Here is a 26,140-nt window from a genome sequence, read left to right as displayed (position 1 = left end):
TGGCTGTGACATTTCTTAGTATGTATTTCCATTTCTTTTGAAACCACATTGGCAAGATAAGAAAAAAACTGTAATTACATTTTACTTAGTTGATTTAAACCAAACAGCAGCTCTGTCAGCCACGAAGCACAACATCACAATATAGAACAGATGCTCAGCACCTTAGTACGTAATCATGCACAACTTAACAAGTATTTTCTCTCCGTTCAAAATACGGCACATGAAAGATTCAGATTTTGTGCTTTACTCACATGCTTGATTTGTAGTGCTGTTATCTGCACTTTAACTACAACAGTGCAAACTTTACTGAAAGAGCAGCCTAGCATACAACATGACGCTAAATGTCAAGATCCTTGCAATAAGCAATTACAACTCTAAGTAAAACCTGCTAGAAAGCAAGATTAATCAAGCAGTGTTATAACCATAATGATATGGCTAGCAAATGCTTAGCAGTTAAAGAATAATAAAGATTCACTCACTTTCTGAGGGTCAGTGACTTTGTTTTCCAGAGTTTCAGGTTCGGGTGGACTGGGAGACTGTGATGGCTGTTTACCATCACTCTCTATCTGGGACTGAGTTCCAGTCTCACTGGTGTCCTGCTGAGTCTTATTCTGTAACAAGAAGACCCAGCATAATAATATTTCATGAAGCTTCACAACGTGTTTCAGTTTTAGTTCAGTTTAAGCACTAATATACTGAACTGTCAACAACGGCCGATAAGTACTACTCACCACTTTTTTTTTTTTTTTTTTTTTAAATCAAGGGACCCATAAATGGACTTAAAATCTGCAAATTAAGTCTCCCTGCCATCTAATCTTTGTAATAATAATTCATTCTCCCATCCAAATGCAGAATACTATTACACAATCACATGAACCTCCAACTTCAACATGCTACATTCTGAATTTGTTTCAATATATATGCATTAAGCCAAAAGAATGGATATCAAGAGTATATAAAATTGCATAACATGGCAATATAATGAAGTAAAATAACAGCCAAAAATTCTTACCGTTACCAGCTGCTCTACAAAGAGTACTCATTAATGGGTCCTAGAGTTCTAGGACTGAATTCATATCAGCCAATCTGTAGTGGGCATCTTTTTACAGATGTTCCTATAGCTGAGGATGGACACATGACCATAACAAAATGATGCAATGACCAAATGTTTACAACAAAAGTTTACATATCCTGCCTACACTGCCAGTTCACACCATCACCACTACACAGCACCCTCCTGTTAATTAATAAAAACAAAGATCTGACATCACGTCTTACCCTGTGACATACAGAGATAAAGCACTTACTGCACCTCAGATGACCTGTGTTCGATTAACAGCATGGGTGCTGGGAGGACAAGATGGGGAAGGATGGGGCTAGCAGCCAATGCAGACTTGGTCATCCTGGGGGCAGGGAGGTAGGCACTCAGCAAGCAGTACACCACTTGGTCTGGAGGTTGATACGAAGAAGAGCACATGCACCTCCCATATGCAGTAACTGTGGAGCTTGCAAGGCTGTCACAGGGTGGGGATACGTGACTAGGTCACATTCCCCAGCAAGCAATAGTATGATGGTGCACCAGCATCTTTGATCTTCTTACCAGCCCTGGAGAGAAGTCAGGTTAATCTAGGGGAGGCTAAGGCAGGTCCAGTAGACCTGATGAACAAGGACAGGAACTGGTGAAAACTGGTGGTCAGTTGCATGGAAGGTAAGTAATTAGAAAGATTTGAAATCTTCACTTCATACATGATACGTACTTGCCCACCTATACAGGGAGTTCAATAGCCACAAATGACCAGAAACATTACCAACTGAAAGGACGAAACACTTGACACATTCAAGAGGGACTTCCTCATAGATAAACAGTAAAAGCCGTAGTTTACCGTAATGGATCCTATTACTGCACTGAATCCCAAAGACTGAAACCACCTGGGCAGAAGAAATCAGACAGCCAAACTAGGACCACCTAGAAGGCTGTGTAATGAAGAACACCAAAGGGTCAAACATCAACACAAGCAGGGAAGGTTCAGGAAAAGAGGTACAAAAGGCCCTTGACCAGTAAACAACTGCTATAGTAACAGACAAGAACATAGCTGCAGCTAAGTGCAAAGCCCATCAATTACAAGGACAGACTCACCTATATCTATATATAAGCGGAGAGGGAGGATAACAGTCCCTCAATCACAATTGTTTGGGGATTACATATGGGTCAATCCCAACACCTAATCAATGCTGGGGAAGTCTACATACCACAGAAACAGCAGCATACATGCCAGTTCCTAATCCTCTGAAGGAAAAAAAGAGGAAAATAAGGCTGAAGCATCCCTTTCAAGTGAAAAGGTATTCTTGGTACCGCAGAATCAGAACATGTAAAGGAGGCAGGGTCATCAAGTGCAATTATCCTCAGTTGATCTCCTGTACCACAGGCTCACAAAACAAAGACATCCTTTAGGACAGAAGCTCCACAAGGAGGGGGGAGTAATCCACACCAAGTAAGGCTGCTAACCGGTCACTGCAGAGTTCCCATCCTACCCCTGAGACAAAATAACAAAATCTGTCCCCAAACTCATGAGCAGATATTAAGTTGTGCAAAGGAACCAAAAAGTAGTTAGCAGGTCCCTTTATGAAACTGGAGCAGAGAACAAACCCTGCCACAAAGGGGAAACGAGCCTGATCGGTGTGGGGGAGACACTTGACAAGATGACGTTCATCCCCATCTTTATGTCACCTGGGCCAAAGGGAGGCATGATGAGTTCCCAAAGGGAAGAAATCTAACTACACCAAGCAGACATGGGATTGCCAAGTGAACTGATCCTATGGATTCAACATGGGACAGGACTCATGAGCCAATCTCCACCCAAATAATGGTTACTGAGAAAACGGGAGAGACAATCGCAGAATTTTAGAGTGGTGAAGCTGCATCCAAGAAAAAGTCTCCAAGGAAATGCTACATCTAAAGAAATCCCAATCCCTCTGCACCACATGGTCCAGAGACCTCTACCTCATTACCACAATCAACAGAACATGCTGGAGGGACAGGTTCATAACCCAGAGACTGCCCATGCTATGGAACAGACTTCCCATTACATGTCAAACAGAGCACCTCACTGACCATCTTCAACAGAAATCTTGATGAATGGACGGGAAATAGAAAATTCACCCCGGGGATCACTCCAGTGGCTCTACTTGACAGACAGAGGCACTGAGAACTAAGGTCGGGTGGCACGATGTCAGGGTAATCCTATGGGCTAGGCTTGTAACGGCTACAGGGCCATTAGCCTAGTACACACCTATGAAACAAAAACCAGGAAGGGCTTGACCAGAAAGCAGGGAGGATGACATGGAGCTGTAAAATTAATCTCTTCTCTAGAAGAGAAGTGGGAGCTAATAGACCCTCCAACATAAAAAGTGCAACGAACAAAGGTAGGAGCTGTCGTATAAATAAAGGGAGGCAAAAAACAGCCTCCTAAAACACCAAACATATCCCCAACACAAGAGAAGACAAAAGAAAAACTTGCCTCCTTTTCTGAAGCAACAGCGCATGTCCAAACAGTACCCCCTAATTGAGAGGTATTGAAGAAGGGGACAATAAAAAAACTCCTCCACCACTTAAATCCATCAGCCATGCATCCCACACAGCACAGGCCAAAATTCTCAGTAACTTTAGTAGAAACTCCTCCTCCTTTTTACAGGCATGATTTACACTGTCTGATTAAGTGACTTGCTCAAAGTTGCACAGTAGGCAAATGGAGACTGAGACTCTAAATCTAAGACTAGGGAATGAGGCTCATTAGCAGTTTAAAGCCTTAATCCTCTACACTTAATGTCCAGGCTCTGCCAAAAGCCTGCATGGGGTAGTGGCCTCACTGTGCAGAAGGATAAAATGCTTACTGTAAACCAGATGACCTGTTTTTGAACAGTAGCATTGGTGCTGGAGGAGCAGCAAGTGGGATGGGGGGTGGGGGGTGGGAATGAGTCTTAGATATTAGCTTTCCCATTCCTGAAAGGTGTGTGTGTGTGTGTGTGGGGGGGGGGGGCAGCGCAGATTCACAGCAATATACCAGCTTTAAGAGCCTGACAAGGTATATGCTGCAAGTGTGTGTACCTCTTAGTCAGAGACTGTGCATGCATGGAAGCTCACAATGTGTCTATGAGCATGCAATAACGCAATGTTTGCAAAGGTTGCCTTGGGGAGGTAGTGGGGATTAGGATTCACACTCTGTCAAGAAAATGACTCTGCATCAGCATCCTCAGCAGCCCCAGATATGGGTCAGGTTGAACCCAGGGGTGGCTATGAAGGGTCTGATAGAGCCGGGGTATGATAGAAGCTAGTGACAGCTGATGGTGAGCAGTAGAGAGGGAAAGAGAAAAAATGCCTCGATAGGGCAACCCTCCAAAAAGGGAAGGAGACATAAGATATGTCTTCAAGTGGCAGGTTGAGCTCAGGGCTGGTTTAGGTGGGACCAATAAACCCAGGGAAGGGTAGAAGAGCTAGTGGCAGTTTATGGTCAGCTGTGGGGAGATGGAGAAAAATTATGGCTGGGCCAATTCTCCAAAATGGAAGGGAGAGATATTATCTACCTCCAAGGATTACCTCTAAGCAAAAAAGAGGACTCAAAAATCTCCAGCACTACAGGTAAAAAAGATTAAAGGATAGTAATCAACTTGCCTTTACTTGAACAGATGCAGTACGGATTTATTGCCCTCAGACCCTACTGACAGCAAGGGCCTAAATCTCTACAGCTAATGGGACAACTAGCAACATATCCAGATACCATGAGTGACAAACTCTCCAAGTGTACCAGGGTACTCAGCAGTATAAGGAGCAGAAGGTAGGCTACAGACAGGGACCTGAAAGAGAGGTCCTGATCCAAGACTGGTGGGGAACAGTAAGTGTGTCTTCAACTATGAGTAAAACAGCAGCAGCCTCTCCTATAGCAACATGTACATTGGCATGCTACAGTGAAAGAAAGACCAGAGGGCGTCTACTCTGCTCAGTTCCAGGAAGTGGCTCTCATGGAACCTGACAGCGCTCCCCCCCCCCCCCTACAAAAAAAAGAGGTCTGCAAGAGACTTACCAGCACAGAAGCAGGGATCAGAGAAGACTATTTGGTTTTGTACCTGTGATGCTTACTCCTTCCCATGTACGTACCTGCATAAGCAGCAGTCAGTTAAGCAGATCCACCCATCAATGCCAACTAAAAAAGCATTGAAGTAAGGACTGTACTCCTGACAAAAGGGACAATCTAGCAGTAGGCTGTCTAAGTCACCTTCAAGGAGTACAAAATGGAGAAGAGCTGAAAGATGCAGGCAGACACACAAACAGGAGTAGACAGGGCTTAGACACTACATCAGTTTTCATAGCAGCCAGGGTCCCTCCAATCCACAATCAAGGAATATAAGCAATCATAAGCAATCAAGAGGTCCAATGCAGCAATAACCAGACCATCCTGCCAACTCTTGTACAAACGATCTATGATTTTTTATATATATATATATATATATATATATATATATATATATATATATATATATATATATATATATAGAGAGAGAGAGAGAGAGAGATGTATATGATATATACATGATGAACTTATTCACTAGCTGTGCAGAGGCTGGGCTTGGGGAATACGATGCCCTTTTTACAACCACAGAAAATTTGGCTTCAGGAGAGGAAGGGAAGAGAAGTTCAGTACAATCTGCTGAAGGCTGATACAAGGTACTTTGGCTCGGGGGGGGGGGGTGACAGCAACTGAGGCATGAAGATGTCTCAAGACTTGATTGATAAATGGTAGGTCCACTGAAGGGACAACTGAGCACCCTGGACCATGCTCTGCAGCCTTAACCTGTCGGTCAAAGCCAAAATTTCCCAGGTCCTTTTCACAGGCAAGACTGACTGACACAGGAGAATTTCCAACAATATCACCACCGTTCATGAACAAGAATAAGATGGCTTTATCCAATGTATGGTACCAGTAAGGAGCTGCAATCACGGCAGCACCCAATAAAAGTACATCGCCACAGTCGGTCCCTGGATAGGAGTGCCAAACATCAGTCATTCAAGTAAAGTACACATGGAGAGTCATCTCCTGCAAAGCTTTAGCCATCACATGTAACACCTTCATAAAGGCTCTAAATGCTGAAGGAAAGCCAAATGATACCACTCTGTTCCCCAGCTATTAGCATATCAAATGGATATCAAGTCAGACATCACTAAGGCAACTTGTGACAGCAAGGGCATAAGCTCCTGCAGAGTGCCACCTGCATCACTAACTTAAGGGCACAAGCTCCTGCAGACTGCCACCTACAGCACTAAGGCAGCTTGTAATGCAAGGGCACAAGCTCCTGCAGAGTGCCACCTACATCACTAACTTAAGGGCACAAGCTCCTGCAGAGTGCCACCTACATCACTAACTTAAGGGCACAAGCTCCTGCAGAGTGCCACCTACAGCACTAAGGCAGCTTGTAATGCAAGGGCACAAGCTCCTGCAGAGTACCACCTAAACTCAAATGCAAATGATGCTGTGAGTGAAGTCACTGAGGTTCAGAGCATGATGGAACTTGTCCATTCACTTCAAGACCAAAGTGCAAAACCCTAATTTTCTAAAAACAGGACAACTTCACAAGTTCCTTTGAGAAGTAGGCTCCAAACCTCTACAAGAGCACCGCTAAAACAGACAGATCCACTAACACAGTGGGGGGGGGACAGATCAATGTGCTGCAGAACACTGACAAAAGTGACAGAGAATAGTAAGAACTCACTGGTTCTCTAACAGTCCTACAGGCTGGAGTGAGCTCTAAGAACACAGCCCCCTCACCAGAATGTCTGTTGCACTTCACAGTCCTCAATGTACAGTAAGAAGGTCATTTGCTGCTTATGGCTGGTAAGTAGATAGGCAAAGATGACTTGGAGGCCTTCACAAAGGTGGCAGCTTGTTTCTTCTGCAAAAGTTAGGCTTAAGCCCAGAGTGGGATAGGCAAAGAACATTTCAAATCAAGCACACCATCTTGTGCAAGCACACAGCTGAGCCTGCAGCCTTAGCTAAGGCATATATATAGCCAAAACATTTAACAGTCCGTTGTAGGAACTGCAGACTCTACAAGGTCCTCCTCTAGCCAGACTCCAGATTCACATCCAACTTTTCCAGAGCCCGCCTCAGCAGGTGCCCCTGAAACTGGGAGAGGGGACCCCAAGCCTCTTGACAGCAGAATAGCAGATTAACTCCCTTCTTCTGCTAGAGTTTTGTACTGCCTGTCAAGCAACAAGGTAGCAAACTGTTGCAGTCTTTGAAATGTACGATGGACCAGAGAGGCCATAGAATGGATACTTAAAGTGTCCCACTCACTGTGATGACACAGTTTGCAGAAGGGGCCCAAAAGTAGTGTTTCCAAGCACCTCAAACATCATACTTACAAAATGGCTCTACCCCACACCTGTTCCCCAGAAATTCCACAAGGCTTTTCTAGGCAAACTGAACAGGGACGGTACTCACTAGTCCCCATAGCAGCAGATACTGACAATCACCATCCTTCTGCTCACAGGGTAGGACATAAAGCTTCTCCATACTCTGCCTTCAAGTGGCCAGACTAAACCATTGACACACAATATTCAGTGTTATGTCCTTCACAAAGACAATACAGGCAATACTGAAATGGGTTTTGAGAGACCCAGACAATGTGTTGCTTAGGCATGATGTGACTGCAGAGCTACAATGACAGCAGGGACTGGGATGTGACCATGTAAGTGGCAAACTAAGGTGTACTGGCGGGGGGTATACTTAACTGGAGAGTATGTGTTATAACGGGAACCTGATAGAAGAACCCAGTCACAGACCATGAGTTCCTGATGTTGCAGCAAGCAATTCCCCAAATCAGTCAAATTTGTACACATTCTGCAGCGACAGCAGTAAGAGCTGTGAATGATACATAAAAAGGGACACAGACAACTCTAAACAAAAAAGGGAAGTGCTTGCAAAACTCTTTGCAACAACAGTTTCTTATCTGGCAGCAGCAGCTTCCCCAGGGACAGACACAGTATTCCAACACAACCTTCCCTGTTCCCTCTTCCAGAGCAGACAAATGTGTCTCTCCCTTGCCCACTGAAAGGACCCCAACAGCTACAGAAGATGTGATGAACCCCCCAGCCCACCCATTGCAGCTGTAGGTACTACAGCAGAGGGGTCCAGGCTAAAAGATGAGTTCTTTGAGGTACAACAAATGGTTACAGCAGAGTCACCCACTTGCATCGGAGACAAATTACTAGCCTGCTGTGGTAGCAAAGGATGTTTGGCCATTTTTTTTTTGTTTTCGTGTGAGCGGTGATGGTCTGTTTTATGGTCAATCCAAAGATTATCCCTCTTTCCCAGGGAAGACGAGCAGCAATTGCTAGTAAATACTACCAGTCCACAAGTTACTTTTTTGACAGAAAACACTTTAAAACATTATGTCAGCCCCACAAAAGAATTTCTCTACAAAAAAAAATTTGATTTTCTGTAGTCCTATCTTACCTTCATTCTTACGTATGGGTTCAGAGCCGATCCTCAGCTCCGACTTGGCTGATTTCAAAGCTCAAAGTCTCTCAGTTGGCTCGTTGCAAGGTAGGTATCCCATAGTGCACTAGTAAGAATCCCCAGATCTCGTTTGTTGCGTCTACGAGTTCAGAAGTGCTCTCTTTCTTGGCCGTGGCTAAGTTGGATTTTTCTTCTTTATTCTTGCTTATAGTGATCGTTTTTTCATAAGTAGTAGCTTAGTATAAATAGCTTAATCGTTATTACAGGCAGTAATTTAGTGGTCTGTTTTTGAAAATTTGCAAAGTTATTGTTTTAAACCTGTTGGCCATCGCTTCCGCAGGCCTTTTTCTCCTTTGAGTGGTATCCCTTCCTCGGTGTTCCAGTTTGATATATTTACATATTTAGCCTAGGTCCGTGTTTGAGTTAGGAACTTTTCCAATCTTCTCTTTTTTGACTAGAATAGTAGTAGCATACTTTTGATAGCTGTGTGCAATATTCTTATTAGCTAGTTAATTAGCGTATTGTTGAATTATTGCAATTCTTGTAGCAAATTCTTGACCTAGCTTCTCCGCTGTTTAGGTTAGGTCCATTTAAGTTAGAGGACCTAATCCTCTATTAACCTTTCTCTAAGGTGGCCTCCTCAGCAGGGCTAGGCCCGTTTAAGTTAGAGGACCTAGTCCTCTGTTTTTTCCTTGTGTGCAGTTTTCTTGCGGGGTTGGGCCCGTTTAAGTTAGAGGACCTTGTCCTCTCTTCCTGTTTTTTCCCTCCTGTGTTTGTGGTAATATGTCTAAGGAATCTAAGGATCATAAACCTTCAGGTTTTAGAAAGTGTCTCAAATATTCCCAAAAAATGTCACTGATGGATGGACATAGTAATTGTGTTTACTGCCTAGGTGCCAGACATCTTCAGGAGACATGTCCTTTTTGTCACTCCTTCAGTTCTCGGGTTCTCCAGGAAAGGAAGAACAAATTGATCCTGAAAGGTCCCCTTAAGCCTTCCTTTGAGGAGAATTTAGCCAGCTCATCATCATCACATTCCAGGTCTCCCTCTTCTAAAAAAGGGAAAGTCAAGTCGGCCAAGAGACAAGTCTCCAACACAGACTATTTTATCTGGACCGCCATAGAAAATTTCAAAATTGGACAAATCTTCTACCTCTTCGGCTCCATTGTCCTCGGAGCCGGTCGAGGTCATCGACACTCCAGTCATCGGTGCTAGCTAATTTGTTGCTGGCTCCAACCCAAATCGGTTACAGAGCCATCTAAGGCCATACTCCCTGCTTCTGTTCCTCCTCCGAGCCATGTTGGTCCTTCAGAGCCAGAGCTATTGATGCTGCCTGTTGTGGAACTGTCGGCTCTGGCACCTCTCTTGTCCGTCTAAGAGCCGACTTCCGTTACGCTCAGACACCTTCGGCGCAGTCCTTGGTATCTAGGAGCCGAAGCTCACCAGTCAGCCCTGACAGGGATGCTTGGGCCCAAACTTCCTTGGTTCCAAGCCTACCTCTCGGTGCATCAGCTAAGCTGAGCTCGGATCCTACATCTATCTCGGAGTCAATCGCTTTGGAGCCAAGGGCTACTTCCACTTCCTTGGAACCAGGGGTGTCCTCGGGATTTATTCAGAATGGATGGCTAGTAAGTGAAATAAAATGAAAATGGAGTTTAAAAAAACTTGGCAGAGATAAGAAAGAGATACGGAGAAAAGGTAACAGAAATTATTTAGAGGAGCTGACATGGTTAAGTGGAATCTCCTAGAATAAAGAGAGGAGAAACTGCAAAATGCTAAAGGGAAAATAAAGTAGCATTTGGATAACATGCATGAGTTTAGAAAGAATGCTGTTAAGCAAATATTTCTGATGACAACTCGGAGCACAAAAACTTTTAGCACAGTGACTTGCACAACAGAAAGGTCTGTAGTCAAACCTAGGGACCTACAACAAGAAAAAATCCAGAGATTCTACAGATGTATTTCAGACATTTTATGAAACTTTGTATAAACCAGTGGAATATTAGAAACCATGGAAAGGCACCAATGGAAATATTTACGGAAGACTCGTTATGCCAAGTTAGAGGCAGATGAGGTTCAGCAATTAACAGCTAACATGGGAAGGGAGGATAAACACAGTAATGCATCAAGGAAATCTCCAGAAACAGAAAGTATTCCTGTTAAAAGTCTGCAAGTTGGGAGGGAAGAAAGTGGTAGCGATCTAAAATTAGAAGTTATATACTCACCATAACGTTCCTTCTGAGTAAGTATCTTCATTTGTCTGCAACCTTTGGGATACGGATCCGATCTCGGATCCGAGGCGGCAACTTTTACCACAGCATAGATCCGAGCTCCTAGCTCCTCCCTTTACCCATAATCCCCTGCCAACCCTAACTGACCTCAGATCAAGTTTGCCCGATATAAGCATGTCCCCGGAAGAGGCTAATCCAAGACAGATCCCAAAGGTCGGGGGAAGGAAGGGGGGATGGTTGCAGACAAATGAAGATACCTACTCAGATGGAACGTTATGGTGAGTACATAACTTCTAAATCTGAAGTAAGAACTTCATTTGTCAGCAACCTTTGGGACAGAGTCCCCAGCTACCTGAATCCTGGGTGGCCTTTATGGAAGAACATTCCGGAGCACTGCAGAGCCAAAGGACACCCTACCTCTGGAGACAACATCCAGTTTGTAATGGCTGATAAAGGTGTGAGATGAGGCCCAAGTGGCTGCGGAACAAATATCATCTAAGGGGACCCTAGATTTAAAAGCCGCCGAAGCATAAAAATTTTAGACCTGCAGTTGCAGCAGGCTCGAAAGGCGGAGCGACCAAAGCTTAAAGAACCACAGTAAGGTCCCAAGGGGGAACAGGATCTTTGACCGGGGGGGGGGGGGGGCGTAGCAAAAAGGTGCTTTTGATAAAGGCTTTACAGTCTGGAAGAGGCTAAGGAGGCAGAATTCTCGCTCACATGAAAATGAGAAATGGCAGCCAACTGAACTTTGATAGTAGAAGAACTAGCTCTGTGTTGGAAAATGTCAGCTAGAAAATCAAGAATGGCGGAAATAGGAGCCGTGAAAGGGTCTAAACTCCTTTGAGAGGCCCAGAAAGAAAAACATTTCCACTTGCTGCGATAAACCTTCCTGGTCGAAGACTTGTGCGCAGCTACCAAAATAGATCCAATGAAGGAGGATAGTCCGGGAGTCTTAGCAATCACTGGAACTGGAGCAGCCAAGCTGTGAGCTTCAGGCTGTCCAGACTTGGATGAGGCACCCCCGAAGGGTGTGAAATTAAATCCTGAATGGGATCTAGGATCCAAGGTGGAACCAAAAGGTGAGACCAAAGGAAGGAAAACCATAACTAGTGAGGCCAGAATGGGGCAATGAAGATCACTTTGCTCCCCAGTCGACGAGCTTTCTGCAGAAACCTCGGAATGAGAGGTACTGGCGAGTAAGCATACAGAAGACCGGGAAGCCAAGCATGAACTGGAGTATCTCTAGGTGACTCCCTTGGCAAGGGGTTCAGAGCGAAAAACTTGCTGCACTTCACGTTGGAAGGAGATGTGAAGAGATCGCAGCAAGGTTGACCCCACTCACTGAAGATCTGTTCCTCTGCTGACAGATTCGGAGGCCACTCGTAAGGCATCAGAATGATCTGACAGCCTGTCCGCTAGCATGTTGGACCTTCCCAGAATGTGCACTGCGATGAGAAACTGAATGGTGGAGATTGCCCATTCTCATACTCTCATGGCCTCGTGACAAAGGGGGTAAGATCTGGTCCCTCCCTGTTTGATGATATACCAGACCATTGACATGCTGTCTGACTGAATAGCAATCGTCCCCAGAGGAAGAAAGGCATGAAGGGCCTACAATGCTAGAAGGACCGCCTTCATCTCTAGGACATTTATATGCAAGCTGGTCTCTATGGGGGACCACAGGCCTTGGACTGTCCTGCCCGAACAATGCCCCCCCCACCAGAGTTGGGAGGAATCCGTGGTCACTGTGGTTAGGGCCAGGGCTGGAACAAAGGGTCGTTCCTCCAAAATGTCCGGAGAGCTCATCCACCCTTATGAGGGACAACCGACAGACTGGCTGAATTGAACAGGATATGTCAATGGCAGTTCCAACAAGGACCACTGAACCGCTAGAGTCCACTGTAGAATCCTCATGTGTAACCGAGCACACAGGAGAAGAGTTATGGTCACCGCCATCCTGCCTAGGGCCCTCAACACTTATTCCACCATTGGAAGGCGAGAACGGTAGATCATGGAGACGTGCTGAACTCTCTCCAAGGTCAGGAATATTTTGCACTGAAGAGCATCTATCCTGGCACCAATGTAGTCTATCATTTGTACAGGATCTAGGAGAGATTTGGATGTGTTGATTGTGATCCCCAAACGCAGGGCCAGAGTCAAGAAATAATCTCTGGTTTGGGAGAGTAGATGCCTGTTGGGAGCAGTGAGGAGCCAATCATCCAGGTATTGATAGATCTGAATCCCCTGAAGCCTCAGGTGAGCCGCTACGACAGCCACCACTTTGGTAAACACCCTGGGGGCTGTGGTGAGGCCAAATGTGATAGTAAGCATCCTGGAGGTCTAACGAGCACATCCAGTCGTTCTCTTGCAGGTACAGCATGATTGACTGTAACGTGACCATGCAGAACTTCTCTTTGGCAACTGACAGGTTCAGGGTACAGAGGTCCAGAATGGGCCTTAAATTCCCCGTTTTATTTGGCACCAAAAAGAACTTGGAGTAGAAGCCCGATCTGGACTGATCTGGGGGGACGGTTTTGATGGCTCATTTTACCAGCAGCTTGGAAATTTCCTGTGCTGCTGCTTCCCTTTGCATGGGTGGTACATCTGTGAGGTGTCTGGGAGATGTGGGGGAGCTCACAAAAGGGATAGAGTATCCTCTGGATATGATCTGAAGCACCCAGCAGTCCGTTGTTATGGACTCCCATGCCACTGGGTGCAAGGACAATCGTCCCCCAACTGCCTTCAGAGTAGAGAAGTCTGGCAACCCCTTAGGATTGCTGCCCGGGTCTGTTCGAGACCCGAATTTCCGCGGACCCCCTCTGCCTCTGGGCCGGCGTCCAGTCTGTCCCCCTTTGGCTCTGGGGGAAGAGCCCTGAGTGTCTCGGGAATACTAACACTTCCATAACCACATCTTCTTTTGTACTCTCTGGTTCCGAAAAAAGGGCATTTTTTGGTTTAGAGAAGCGGATCCCGACGGCAGACAGTGTCCCCCCGGCCTTCTCACTCTGGACTAATGTCTCCTTGACGGTCTTACCGAAGAGTGTAGAGCCATCAAAAGGGGGATTGGCAAACGACACCTTTGAAGGGTTCGGAAAATTGACATAACCTGAGCCAGGCATTACACCTCATCGACACGCCGGACCCAGCCACCCTAGCTGCTCCTTCCATGGCAGGGAGAGGAGTCGCATGAACATGTTAGATACTGCTTTTAAAGTGGCCATCCTCTCAAAGAACGAAGCCTTGTCCTCCTGCGACATGGACTTGGGGGGAGACTCCTCCAGCTCCTCCACTAGGTCATGCTGGAGTTTGGCGACATGGGCCAAATAATTCAGCGCCCTAATCGAAAAGGTAGCTGAAGCGTATACTCGCTTCCCTAGGCAGTCCATCATCCATGACTCTCGGTCAGGAGGATGGATGGAGGAACTCTCCTGGGCAAGCTCCTTCTTAGTGGCTGTTGCTACCACCATGGCATCCACGGGGAGCCCTTATTCCAAAATGGCCCATCAATGAGAGGGCTTAGGATTTTATCAAGGAGCTTTGGGATAGGTTCCATGGTGTCTGGTTCCTTCCATGCTCACAAGGTGACCAATTTCACCAAAGGATCAGTGGGACGGGACACCCAGGAAGTAGATGGGCCTGTGCCGAAAACTTCCAGGAACACAGACTCATCAGAAGAAGGTTTGGGGGCAGACCAACCTCCCTGCTTTCGCAGTATCTTCATGATGTCTCCAAAGGAGACATCCTCGGGAAGTGACCTTGGGGAACCCTCTCCATCATCTAAATCCGTGTCCTCTGTGAGGGACTCAGGGGAGTCCAAGTGCCTCCTCTTGCATGTATGCTTGCGAGGCACATCCCCTATGGGCACTTGCAAGCCATTTGTTCCTCGGGGAGAACCGTCTGGGGCTCTTCGAGCATGGGCTGTCCCTCTGGTAAAACGATGGGGACCGTAGACAGAGCAGTGGGGATCTGAGAGGAGTCAGAGGGGGCGGTCAGGGGTCTCGATCCAGCAGAGAGAACCCTTTCTACCACATCAAATGCTAAAGGAGAGCGAACCTCCTGAGAAACCAATAAGGAGGTCAGTCTCCCCAGATCCGACACAAGAATCGGAGCCGGGCCTGAGGTGGACGGAGCTCCGAAGGAGGGAACCTGGCCCGACAAAAATCAGAGCTGATGAAAACGGTTCCACACCCTCTGATCAGACACCCAAGCTCCACCTCCAAGAGAGACGCGGATCCAAACTAGTCTGATCCGAAACGCCCCAGACAGCTGTTGGCGTCGAGGAAGCAGGTACAGTTGGCGCCGACCCACTGACCAAAGCCAACCTCGGATCAGAGTACCGTGAACCCAAAGGTCGGATCAGAGAAGGAGAAATGGGTTGAAAGAAGCGAGCTCCCCCCTCCAGAAGGAGGGGGGCTGGCAAAACCCCCATCTGAATCGGTGTACGGATAAAGCACCTCATCATCTTATCCAGATCCATATCCAACAAGGAGAGGGTGGACTGTGTCGAGGCCAAGGACTCCAACCTGGTGGGTCGTGGCACTGAGGCCAGAGAAGCTGGACGTGTCTCCTCCGGCTCCGGGGAGAGCCTAGGAGATCAGAGCTGAGGGGAGTCACGGATCCATGGTGTCTTACTAGGAGAAGCAAGGTCCGGGGAACTCAGTCTTTTCCCTTGTCTTCTACTCTCTCTCCCTTTCTCTACCTCTCTTCTGCTCCACTACCACAGGCTTTGGTATAGGAGGTCGAGTCCCAGCTTGGGGGGGGGGGGCCCAGAGGAAGAGAGGAGGGAGAGGCAGCCACAGCAGCCGCTGTGACCAAAGCCGAAGACGAGGAAAGAGAGTCAGAAGGAGGAAGAATCCCTTTGAGGGGCAACTTGGCCTTCCTATCCTTTAGGGTGCAGGGGTTGAAGCCTGCACAAATGCTACAATCCACACTTAGGTGGGCCACACCCAAGCACAAAATGCACAGAGTGTGGCCATCCGCTGGGGAGAGCTTATGGCCATATTCGGTGCAGCACTTGAAAACAAGCTTTTCAGCCATATTAAAGTTAGAAAGAAAGCCTTAGGAAAAAAAAGACAGGCAAGTTCTAATAACACACACACACACACACACACACACACACACACACACACACACACACACACACACACACTAAACTATAGAAACACTGAGGGGGGGGCACCACAGAACAAACTACTCTAACCTAAAAACACTAACACTCGATGCACCAAGCGAGGGGGAGGAGAAGGAGAACCTACACTAGCTGAGAAAAATTAGAAAATTAGCTACTCACAAAAGGTTTTAGCCCCACTGCTAGTTGGAGCTCAGAAGCCATGATGCTGAAGCAATTCACGGCAAATGAGATCTGGGGATGGAAGGCAGTGGAGGTGTATTATGGGTAAGGGGAGGAGTTTGGAGCTCGGAGCTGATGCTAGCAAATGTTGCCGGCTCAGATCTGATACAGATCTGTAACCCACAGGTTGAAAACCAAAAGTAAACTACTTCAGATCAATATTTTAAAAAGGGGTGAACATCTTCGAAGAAAGTTGTGGTGGCTGTTATTACCCAAAGAGGGTAAGACCCCTCAGACCCAACTTTGTATAAATACACTTAAAGTTTAAACCAAGATTACAAAGTTCATATATACTAGCTAACTATATAAGGTGTTGCCAAAATTGATAAGTATGGATCAATGTGGTTTTGGGAGGGAAGGTAAACATTTGACCGTATTACTAGAACAATAATGATCCAAAGGGAAGCAGAGTAAAGAAAATTACACTACTGTTGGTGGGTCTTGACGCAGAGAAGGCATTCCATAGAGTCAACGAGGATTTTATAAGTAAGGCAATGGAAGCACCTGTGTTCCCAAATAGAATAATAGAGTTAATCAGGAGGCCATACTAAGTGTCAGGGCCAAGAATTAAAATGGGAAGTTTCCTCTCCAGTATGCTGCCTTTGAGCAGAGGAACCAGGCAGGGGGTGTCCTCATTCACCTCTGTCATTTGCTTTACACTGGTAATTAAGAAAAGTTAGCCTTATTCGTATTTGATATTATTTTGTACTTGATAAAGCCAGAAAAAGAACATTTTGATATTATGGAATATTCTGAGACGGTTCAAAGTCTTGTCAGGATATAAAATAAATGAAGATAAAACTAGAGGAACCATTTGAAAATGTCAGGACTGAATACAGCAAGTCCTGAAATACAGAGAATGAATGGCTACAAAAAAAAAAAAAAAAAAAAAACAGACTTGCATATTAAGTCCAAAAGGGCCATTTTTCAGAATACTCCATTGTCGTCTAAGTACCGTGATCTGGGAGTTCTACTACATTCGAAGATGTACAATCAGAAGGATACAAATAAAAATGGAAAGGGATGATGATGAAATGGAGAGTGTTGAGAAGAAAGGGCAGAGTAGGATTTTGGATGCAGGACCAGAAACAGAACTATACAGAATATCACATTCATAATGCAGTCAAAAGTATTCAAGTACTAAAAAGGAATGAACAGAGAAAAATGTTATCAGTAGGAATGATTGCAAGTAGGAGTATAGAAAACACATAAAAGGATGCTGGAATTTACGGGAGAAAAGTAGTAAATGAAACAAAGTATTGAGAGCATACAACTAGGGAGAGAAAGGTAGCAAGAGTCAGATAAAGTCAAGGTGAAGTTTGGACTGCAGTTTAGCGACTACCTTCCTTATTGGGAACTGAAACAGAGTGTATAGCTAAGAGAATGGTTAGAGGACCACGAAGCGAAACATCAACTGAGGTAGGGTTTTAAATTAAGTATACAGTAGAAATTAGTGTTAAAAAGGGATCATTAGTAGGGAATATAAAATAGGTCTACATTAAAAACTGTCAAGATTGTTGACTCTCAAAATAGTGAACCTGAAACACCAAATGTCCAAGATCTCAGTACAGCAGTGAGTGGGGTTTTTGCCCTTTCACAGCTGTACTGCTATCTCAGAGTTGGTATATATAATCAGCATGGGGTATGGGGGGTGCATATGCTTTACATTTTTTTAAGCTGTTTCGATGATGTGTTTCTTTTTAGTGTTTCAGGTTCTAATTCTTAGGAGTTGATGAACTCGCCAATCAATAATTTGGATCTATATTAGAACACCGAACATTCAAAATGTCGAGTGTTCTAATATCGAACCCTAACAATCGAAAATTCAAAACATCGAACTTTCAGAATAGCAAATTTTTTCCTAGGGAAAATTTGCTGTTCCAAAACACATACACACAACACAAGCACACCAAACAAACAGCAATCCACACACATACACCTAAACTCTTACAACTAACCCTACACTAAACCAGTCATACACCACTAACTATCCACTTACCTTAACCCAAACCCTAAGGTCTGTCACTATCGCACAGTCACCTCACCCGCGCCCTAACCCTAACTCACCTACCCCACCCTAACCCTCACGTCCACACAATCGCACACTTACCTGAACCAGACCCGTAACTTTCCACCAGAGCGCTGAAAATACAGAAGCAACAGAAACAGACAACCAAATTCTTTCCCTAGGAAAAAAATTTGGTTTTCTGTTTCTTCGATATTTTCAGCGTTCGCTGAAAACGGGTTGATATTAGAACTCTCAACATTTTGAATGTTCTGTGTTTTAATATAGACCCAATAATTTAACAGAGATCCTATATAAAAAGAAGTTATGTATTCACCATAACATTCCATCTGTGTTGTCCATTTTCATTCTTCCTCAACTGATGGGTTCGGATCCAATCCCTCGGATTGGACTCTAGCTTTGCTAAAGCTCGTAGGAACCAAAAACTCGAGCTTCTCCCTTACCCACAATGCACCAATCCCAATTACCTCAGATCTTGTCTGCTGCCTTAGTAGAAAGTAAAAGATAGAAAACATGAAAAAGCTCTATCTGGAGTTTATGTAAAAAAATAAGGACATACAGGTCCTCTAAACGCTCATTCTTCCAGAAGTCTTAAGTATGAGAGTTGGTGGGAGGGGAGTTAAGAATGAAAATGGACAACACAGATGGAAAGTTATGGTGATTACATAACTTCTTTGTCTGATGTCGTCAATTTTTCATTCTGTCCTCAACTGATGGAACATGAATCCCCAGCTACCTAATTTCTAGGGTGGACTCAAGGAAGGATATTCCTGAGCACAATACAGCCAAGAAATGCCCTCCTTTGAAAACCAGATCTAATTTGTAATGAGTAATAAGGGTATGGAGAGCAGCCCAAGCAGCTGATGCACATATATCATCCACAGACACTCTGGGTTGAAAAACTGAGGAAGTTGCCATGGATCTGGTGGAATGGGATCAAACAAGTTTTGTCTGAGTAATGCCCAATTTGTTATACACAAAGGAAATGCAATTTGTTATCCATCTAGAGTAACTTTGGTAACTGGTTTACTCAATGTTGGTTCTGCAGATGAAAAACAACTGGTTAAAATTTCTTTATGTTTTTAGTTCTATGCAAATAGAAACTCAACTGTCTATGAACATCTAATACATGTAATACATATTCTTCCTTGTTAGAAAATTTGGGAAAGAATACTGGCAAATAGATTGATTTATATTGGATTCTGACACCACTTTTGGAAGCAATGATGGGTTGGTATTAAGGTAATACTTTCTTTATGGAAAATCAAGTATGGAGGTTTGAACACAATGAATTGGATCTCAAATTCTTCTGGAGGAGGTAATAGCTACCTAGAAAATTATCTTCCATGAAACATATTTGAGTTTGCATAGCTGAGGTTTCAAAGGGAGACTGTGTAAGAGACTGAAGCACAAGGTTTAGGTCCCAAGGGGTGATAGGATCTTTAACAGGGGGCCTTAACAGTACAGTGCCTTTCAAAAATACTTTGCTCAACTTATAGGATGCTACAGAAGAACCATTTATTCCAACATGTAAAGTACAATTAGCAGTGATTTCAAAATTTAACAGTAGAAGAACTAGCAATAGAAATTCCAAGATATTATCAATGTGGGCTGTGAAAGGTTCAATATTATGTTTTTGGGCCGAAAAAATAAATCTCTTCCATTTGCTGGAGTATAGGTTTCTGGTGGAAGGCTTATGGGAGGACAAAAGAATATGACTGACAGGAGAAAAAAATCATAGGCTGTCTGGCTATTAATGGAACTAGACGAACCAGGCAGCCAGCCTGAGAGTCACCATGTCTGATGCATCATGCCTACTGGGTGAGACGGCAGGTCCAGAGTTGAATCCAGAAACCAAAGTGGGTGAATCAGGTGAGGTCAAAGGAAAGGAAGCCAAATTTGTCAAGGCCAATAAGTGGCAATAAGGATGACCTTGCAGCTTTCTGAAGAAATTTGGGAATTGATGGAGAAGAAGAATACGCGTAAAGGAGAGTGGGGGCCACTCGTGAAATAGAGTGTCCCTCGAGGATTAGGGCAAAGTAACTGTTGCATTTGTTGCTCAAGGAGGATGCGAATAGACTGCAGCAAGGCTGGCCCCACTGTCAGAAGATCATGTTCACAATCTTTTTATTGAGGGACCATTTGTAAGGTAGAAGAATGGACCTGCTCAATTCATCTGCTATCGCACTGGACTCCCCCAGAATGTGCATTGCTAAAAGAAAGTGGAAGAGATAGCCCACTGCCACACTCTGAGAGCTTCTCAACACAATGGATAGTATTTGGTTCATCCCTGCTTGTTGATGTACCAGACAACAAACATGTTGTCCGACTGTACTGCAAATGTCCCCAAGAATTCTGAAATGCCTACAATGCTAATAGCACTGTTCTCATCTCTAGGACACGTATGTGCAAACTCGCCTCCTTGGGGAACCAGGTACCTTGGACGGTCTTCTCCAGCTAATCCCTCCCCCACCCTAGCTGGAAAGTGTCTGTGGTCACTGTGGCCTTGGGCTGAAAGGGAATTTGTTAGATAACCTTGTAGAACCTTCTCTGAATGACTCCAGCACTTGAGATCTCTCTTGCAAATGTGTCTGATTCTTACCCTTTAAGACATGGGCTGATAAAGAAACGACCATTGAGAAGCTAACATCCACTGAAGAATTCACATATAAAAACCTGGCAAGTGGTACTAATGTTATTGCTGCTGCCACGGATTCCAGAGCCTGATGGACCAGTCGGGCTGAAATTGAGGTGCTGCAGCTATCTTTTTGACTTGGAATCTCATAGTCTGCACTCTAAGTAACAGAAGGGAATGAGAAGTGCTCCTATAAAATCTAAACTATGAGCTGGTTGCAGATGAGATTTGTTGTAGGTTTATGGTTATCCCCAAAAGAGAGCAAGTCTGGAGAACCTGGTCTCTTGCACATATAAGTTGATGCCTGGTCGGAGTGGTGATGAGCTAGTCATCCAGATATGGAAACATTCAGAATCCTTGCATTCTCAAGTGAGCTACTACTACTGCCATGCACTTGGTAAACAACCTGGTGGCTGTGGTGAGTCCAAAGGACAGTACTGTGAACTGATGATGACTATCTCCTAGCCAGAAGCTTAAATACCTTCTGGATCATCTGTTCATCTTTATACGATAGTATGCGCCCTGAAGGTCTATACAGCACATCCAGTCATTCTTGCCCAGAAAGGGCAGAACGGACTGAACCAGACCATCCGAAACTTGTTTTTTCAAACTGTCTTATTAGTTTGGAGAGATCCAGAACTGGTCTCCAGTTCACATTTTCTTTGGCATCAAAAAGAACCTTGAGTAAATTCTGGATTCTATGCAGTCTGGCGGGATCTTTTGGACGACTCATTTTCTAACAGCTTTTGTATTCGAGTCGCTGTTTATTCCATCTGACTGGGTGAACACTGGGGATTTTTCTTCAGATGGGGGGGGGGGGGGTTTGAAAGGGAAAATATAGCCTCTGGAAATAACATTCTGCACCCAAGTATTTTTTGTTGTATCTAGCCAGGGTCGCTGGTGCAGGGTTAATCTTCCCCCAACTGTCTCCAGAGGTGGATAATCGGGCCTCCTTTCAGGAGCTCTGGTAGGGCTCATCAAAGTACGAGTCTCTGGAACCCTGGTTCTGCGAGCCACCTTTATCATGGGGCCATCATCTATTACAGTTCACTCTTCTGCCTCTGGGGGAACCTCCTCCACATGTGTCTTGAAAAGGACTCCGCGGATTCCTGGAAAAGGTTCATGGAGAAGTCAAAAAATCCACACCCATGGTAAATAGAGTCTTTCCATCTTTTTCACACCTGGACAAAGTGTCTTTTACTATGGGGTCAAATAAAGGCTTTTCGTCAAAAGAAGCATTGACGAAAAAAAAGACTTGAAAAGCTCTGCAAACTCTCAGAGGTGCATCCAGGCATGTCTCCTTATGGAAATGCCTGAAGTTGCTGCCCTTGAGGTTCCTTCCGCTACATGTTAGATCACCCTCATGGATGAACTGGATATGGACTATAGGGTCATCAGCTGGGAAGTAAAAATGTCTGAACTTCATCAGAAACAGCACCCAAGAAGGTATTCAGTAACTTCTTGATCAAATCCCTTTGTAGCCTAGTAAAGTGTGCAAAATAGTTCAGAGACCTCAAAGTGAAGTTCACTGATGCATGCTTTCCAAATCTGTCCATCTCCTGCAACTCCCTGTTGGGGGGATGGACAGTGGAAATTTTCTTCGCTAGTTCCTTCTTGGAGCCCACCACAATGGCCAATGGCATTAACATGAACTCCCTTCCACCAAAACTATCTGCAGGTAGTATCATTAGTGTCATTATCCTATCTGGTCTGTGAGGAATGGGCTCTATATGGTGTTGGGGTCTGAATCGCAGGCTTCCCCTGATCCAAGGGCAAAACCTCAGAGGTGGAAGTCAGAGCCTAGCTGTTCAGTGCCGAGGCTCTGAGATGGAGAAACGGCTCAAAGCTTCAGAGTTGAATGTAACACCTTGGATCAAATAGGCAGACTACGGCTCCAGGAGCTCTCTGGATCTGAGGGGACTGGAAGCCTTAGAGAAGATCTAGGATCTGAGGATAAAGTTATCCTTGGATCCAAGCTAGACAAATCTGGATAACTCAGATCCAAAACCTCTGAAGCTACAGGAGTCAGAGGAGGAATATGTAAAGGGGGAGTAACAGATACATGATCGCCTGACCCAGAGGGGTAGCAGCCAAAAGGAACACCAATCTGGCTCTGTGAGAAGAGAATTTTCACCAGTCTCTCCACATCTTCTTCTGTAAGGTTTCTGGAAAAACAAGTGGTATATATGGATGGAGACTTGGGGCTAAAAATGGAAAAGGTATCGGTTCCAGTGACGGACAGTACCTTTGTTCTGGGGAGTAATCTGGCAGTCTGAAAGTCAGGTTCGGATAGCACAAGATCCGAAGAAGTCAGATCCAAGAGCTTTGACTTCATCGGATCCGACTTAGGTGTCAGCTCCAATAATTTCTCCTTAGCGGGATCTTGAATCTTCTTTTTTGGGTCCAGGGTTGAGACCGGGTCCTTATGAGACCTCTTTCTTGAGAAGTCCAAAGCTAAGGAGGAGGAAGATGGTTTTGGAGAAGAGGATTTTGCAGTTTTTATTGTTTTAGTCTTAGAGGAAGAACCCTCCAATACAGCCTCACCAAATGAAGGAAGAACACCTTTCAGTATCAGCTTATTCTTGCATTCTACTAACTTGCAAGGATTAAAGAAATGACATATACAGCAGTCTTCTTGTAAATTGAGAGGACCTAAACAATAGATACACAGTTGTGTGGGCATCGGAAAGTGGCAGTTTGTGCCTGCACATTGAACATTTTTTTTAAAACTGGCTGGTTTATCCACCATCACCAATAAAAACTGTTAACACTAACAAAAGAGCGAAGATTTTTTTTTTTTTTTTTTTTTGGATAGAGAAATAAAAGAAAAAAACAGATGGAAATACCAACAATAGTACATAAGCTATGACAATATACTAACAATGGCATCTAAGAGATACAAAAAACTTACGATAGACAGAAACAAATGTTAGAAATTGCAAGAAACAAGAAATTTATAAACGAGGGTAAAGGACAGTAATAGTGCTCGAGAGAGGTGGAAGATCACATCTTTTGCTTGAAGTGGCAAAGATCTGAGGCAATTGGGTTGGTGCACTGTGGGTAAGGGAGAAGCTCAAGAGTTTTTGGTTGCCACAAGCTTTAGCAACAGCCGAGTCAGATCTGGGGGATCGGATCCACACTCATCAACTGAGGACAAAACAAAAATTGACAACTCAGAGCTTCCTTGTGCCTGCAACTACAAGATCTGGATTGCTTCTAAAACTATCTGGAAATACAAAGCTGATACAAGTATATTATTTTGCACTTGCTCTGTTTCAGTGATAATTTAATCACTCTGTGCTGCATTTATTTACTTGGTTGATTTTATCATTTGTTTTTCAGTCTGCATTGTTAAAGAAACTCCATCTACTTATTACTGTACTGCTCTTAGGTTGTTTGCCTTGCTTCGGTTCTGATATCGGTCTCCATTTTATTTTCCCTACCAAGCCGAACTGTTGTACTTTTAAAACTTGGTGGTTTCTGAATTGCCAGTCTCTACTATAAATATGATACTGGACACTCCTCCCAGTCCTATTGCATCAGCTCATTCAGAGTACAAGGAGATCATTTGGGAAGGCCCACCCCTTAGTTTCTTACCTTGAATTATCTTCTGTTTCCTCCCTTACTACTTAAAAAAAAATACACTATTCAGCACTATTATTGTATTTGTGCATCTTCCTACTTTATTACTTTATTTTCCTTTTGCTGCTTGTTCTTAAAAGTGTTCAAATGCATTTATTCCTGCTTGTTAGTAGCCTGTTTAAATTGTAATTGTTATTCTAAGCCTCTTAGTTTTGGTTTAAGGTCTTGGGCTTCAGGCCAGTTACTTTAAATTAAGGTTTGTGGTCTACACTCCTGTGGGAGGACGGGGTAGCCTCTACCCTTCTGAGCTGGGAATTGCTGGGTGAAGGCTTATTGTGCCCGTTGTTCTAAGTGTCTTTGTTCCAGTTTAAGCATTTTGGTTCCAAACCAGTTGTTTTACATCAGGAAGATTTGTAGCCTAAACTCTTGTGGCAGGAGAGAATAGCCTTCATCATTCTAAGCTGGGAATTACTGGCTGAGGGCTCATTCTGTCTGTTGTTCTGAAGTGTCTTAGTTCTGACTTAATAAATACCAAAATCCAGAGCAAAGGAGAAAAGTGAACCAGTTCAACTGTAGCTCACTGCCAAATTTATTCAAAATAAAAGACGAAAAACATATTAGATCAAGCGCTTTCGCCTGGATCAGTACCAGGCTTTTTCAAGATGAGTTTGCACTCTCAAAAACACAGATTTATATACTACAAGTAATAATATCACATGATCAAATGTGTTAACAGCTTAATTGATAGGCAAATAAATTAATAGGCAAATACATTGTTAATTGGTAACCTAGTGCAAACAGAACCACTGAGCCATGCTCTTAAAAAATTGTAAGCCATGCAGTGATAAAAACACTTCTGTAGAACAATAAAATGTTAAAAAACTTTAAGAAACATTGATAAACATTAAAAAAACATTAATGCATCATTAATCAATCCTAAAAATCTTTTTTTAAAAATCTATGTTAAAGTGGGTAAATGAATAAATAGAACCTATAAAATCAGTGTGTGTGTTCAATACACTTTATGCAAAAAATGCCTGCAAAAAGTGATGAAATTTATTAGTTGATAAAACTATCTGTTGTATGAAATGGACTCGGCCATAAAAACTGTAGTTTTATAAATTATAATTTTATAATTTATAATTTAGCCCTTCTTAATTTAAGGACACTAGCAATGCTGACACTGTCATTCAGGCCTGGGAGTTTTGTGGCATTCAGTTTAAGTGGCCACAACAGCTCCTTATACTCAAGCCGGGCCTCCCAGTCCCCTCCTCTACTGTCCTGCAGAACTTGCTCTAAAACCATAAATCTCAACTGCATATTAGGACATGTGCCAAGATGTTTGTAGAAAGCATTAGTGTCCTTTTTAGAAATTTCATAGAAGGATTTACGAGCATTTATATCTATATATTTATATTATATGGAAGAGCAAATCTGCCTGGTGGATAACTGCTATTAACAGGCTTTATAATAAGAGGAAGAAATTGCTGTCTAAGAGTAAAAGGGAGCAAGCCCTAAACTGGAAACATGCCCTACTCAGCTTAAACAAACAAATGGACACAACATTTACAGCTATCACCCCACTATTGCCGGGAATAGGCTCCCACTAGAAATCAGGACCCTTACACATCCTAAACAATTTAAGACAGCCACCAAAGAGTACTTTAAAAGTCACTGGTCCTGCCACTGCACTCTCTCTCCTTATCATCCCCTACTTCTCATACCTTAATCTACTTTCTTGCCCTTAACTCACTCTTGCCATTAGCTCTCTCTAATCTTCCTTGACTACTCTTTCCACTGTCTTCT

The 26,140-nt window shown here is 44.0% G+C and overlaps 1 protein-coding gene across 1 annotated transcript in view; it reads right to left on the bottom strand.

Annotated features, from left to right (window-relative positions):
* The window catches only part of HSPH1 (heat shock protein family H (Hsp110) member 1), a 322,955-nt gene that overhangs the window by 104,025 nt on the left and 192,790 nt on the right, over positions 1–26,140 (bottom strand). Inside the window, exon 12 of the mRNA XM_044073239.1 lies at positions 480–611. Coding sequence (XP_043929174.1) covers positions 480–611 — 132 coding nt within the window. The remainder of the gene's footprint in view (positions 1–479; positions 612–26,140) is intronic.

Source organism: Protopterus annectens, chromosome 5.part1, assembly GCF_019279795.1.
Source record: "Protopterus annectens isolate FY-2018-M chromosome 5.part1, PAN1.0, whole genome shotgun sequence".
Classification (NCBI taxonomy): Eukaryota; Metazoa; Chordata; order Ceratodontiformes; family Protopteridae; genus Protopterus; species Protopterus annectens.
The sequence above is the reverse complement of the archived record's forward strand: the minus strand, read 5'-3'. Positions and strand labels throughout refer to the sequence as shown.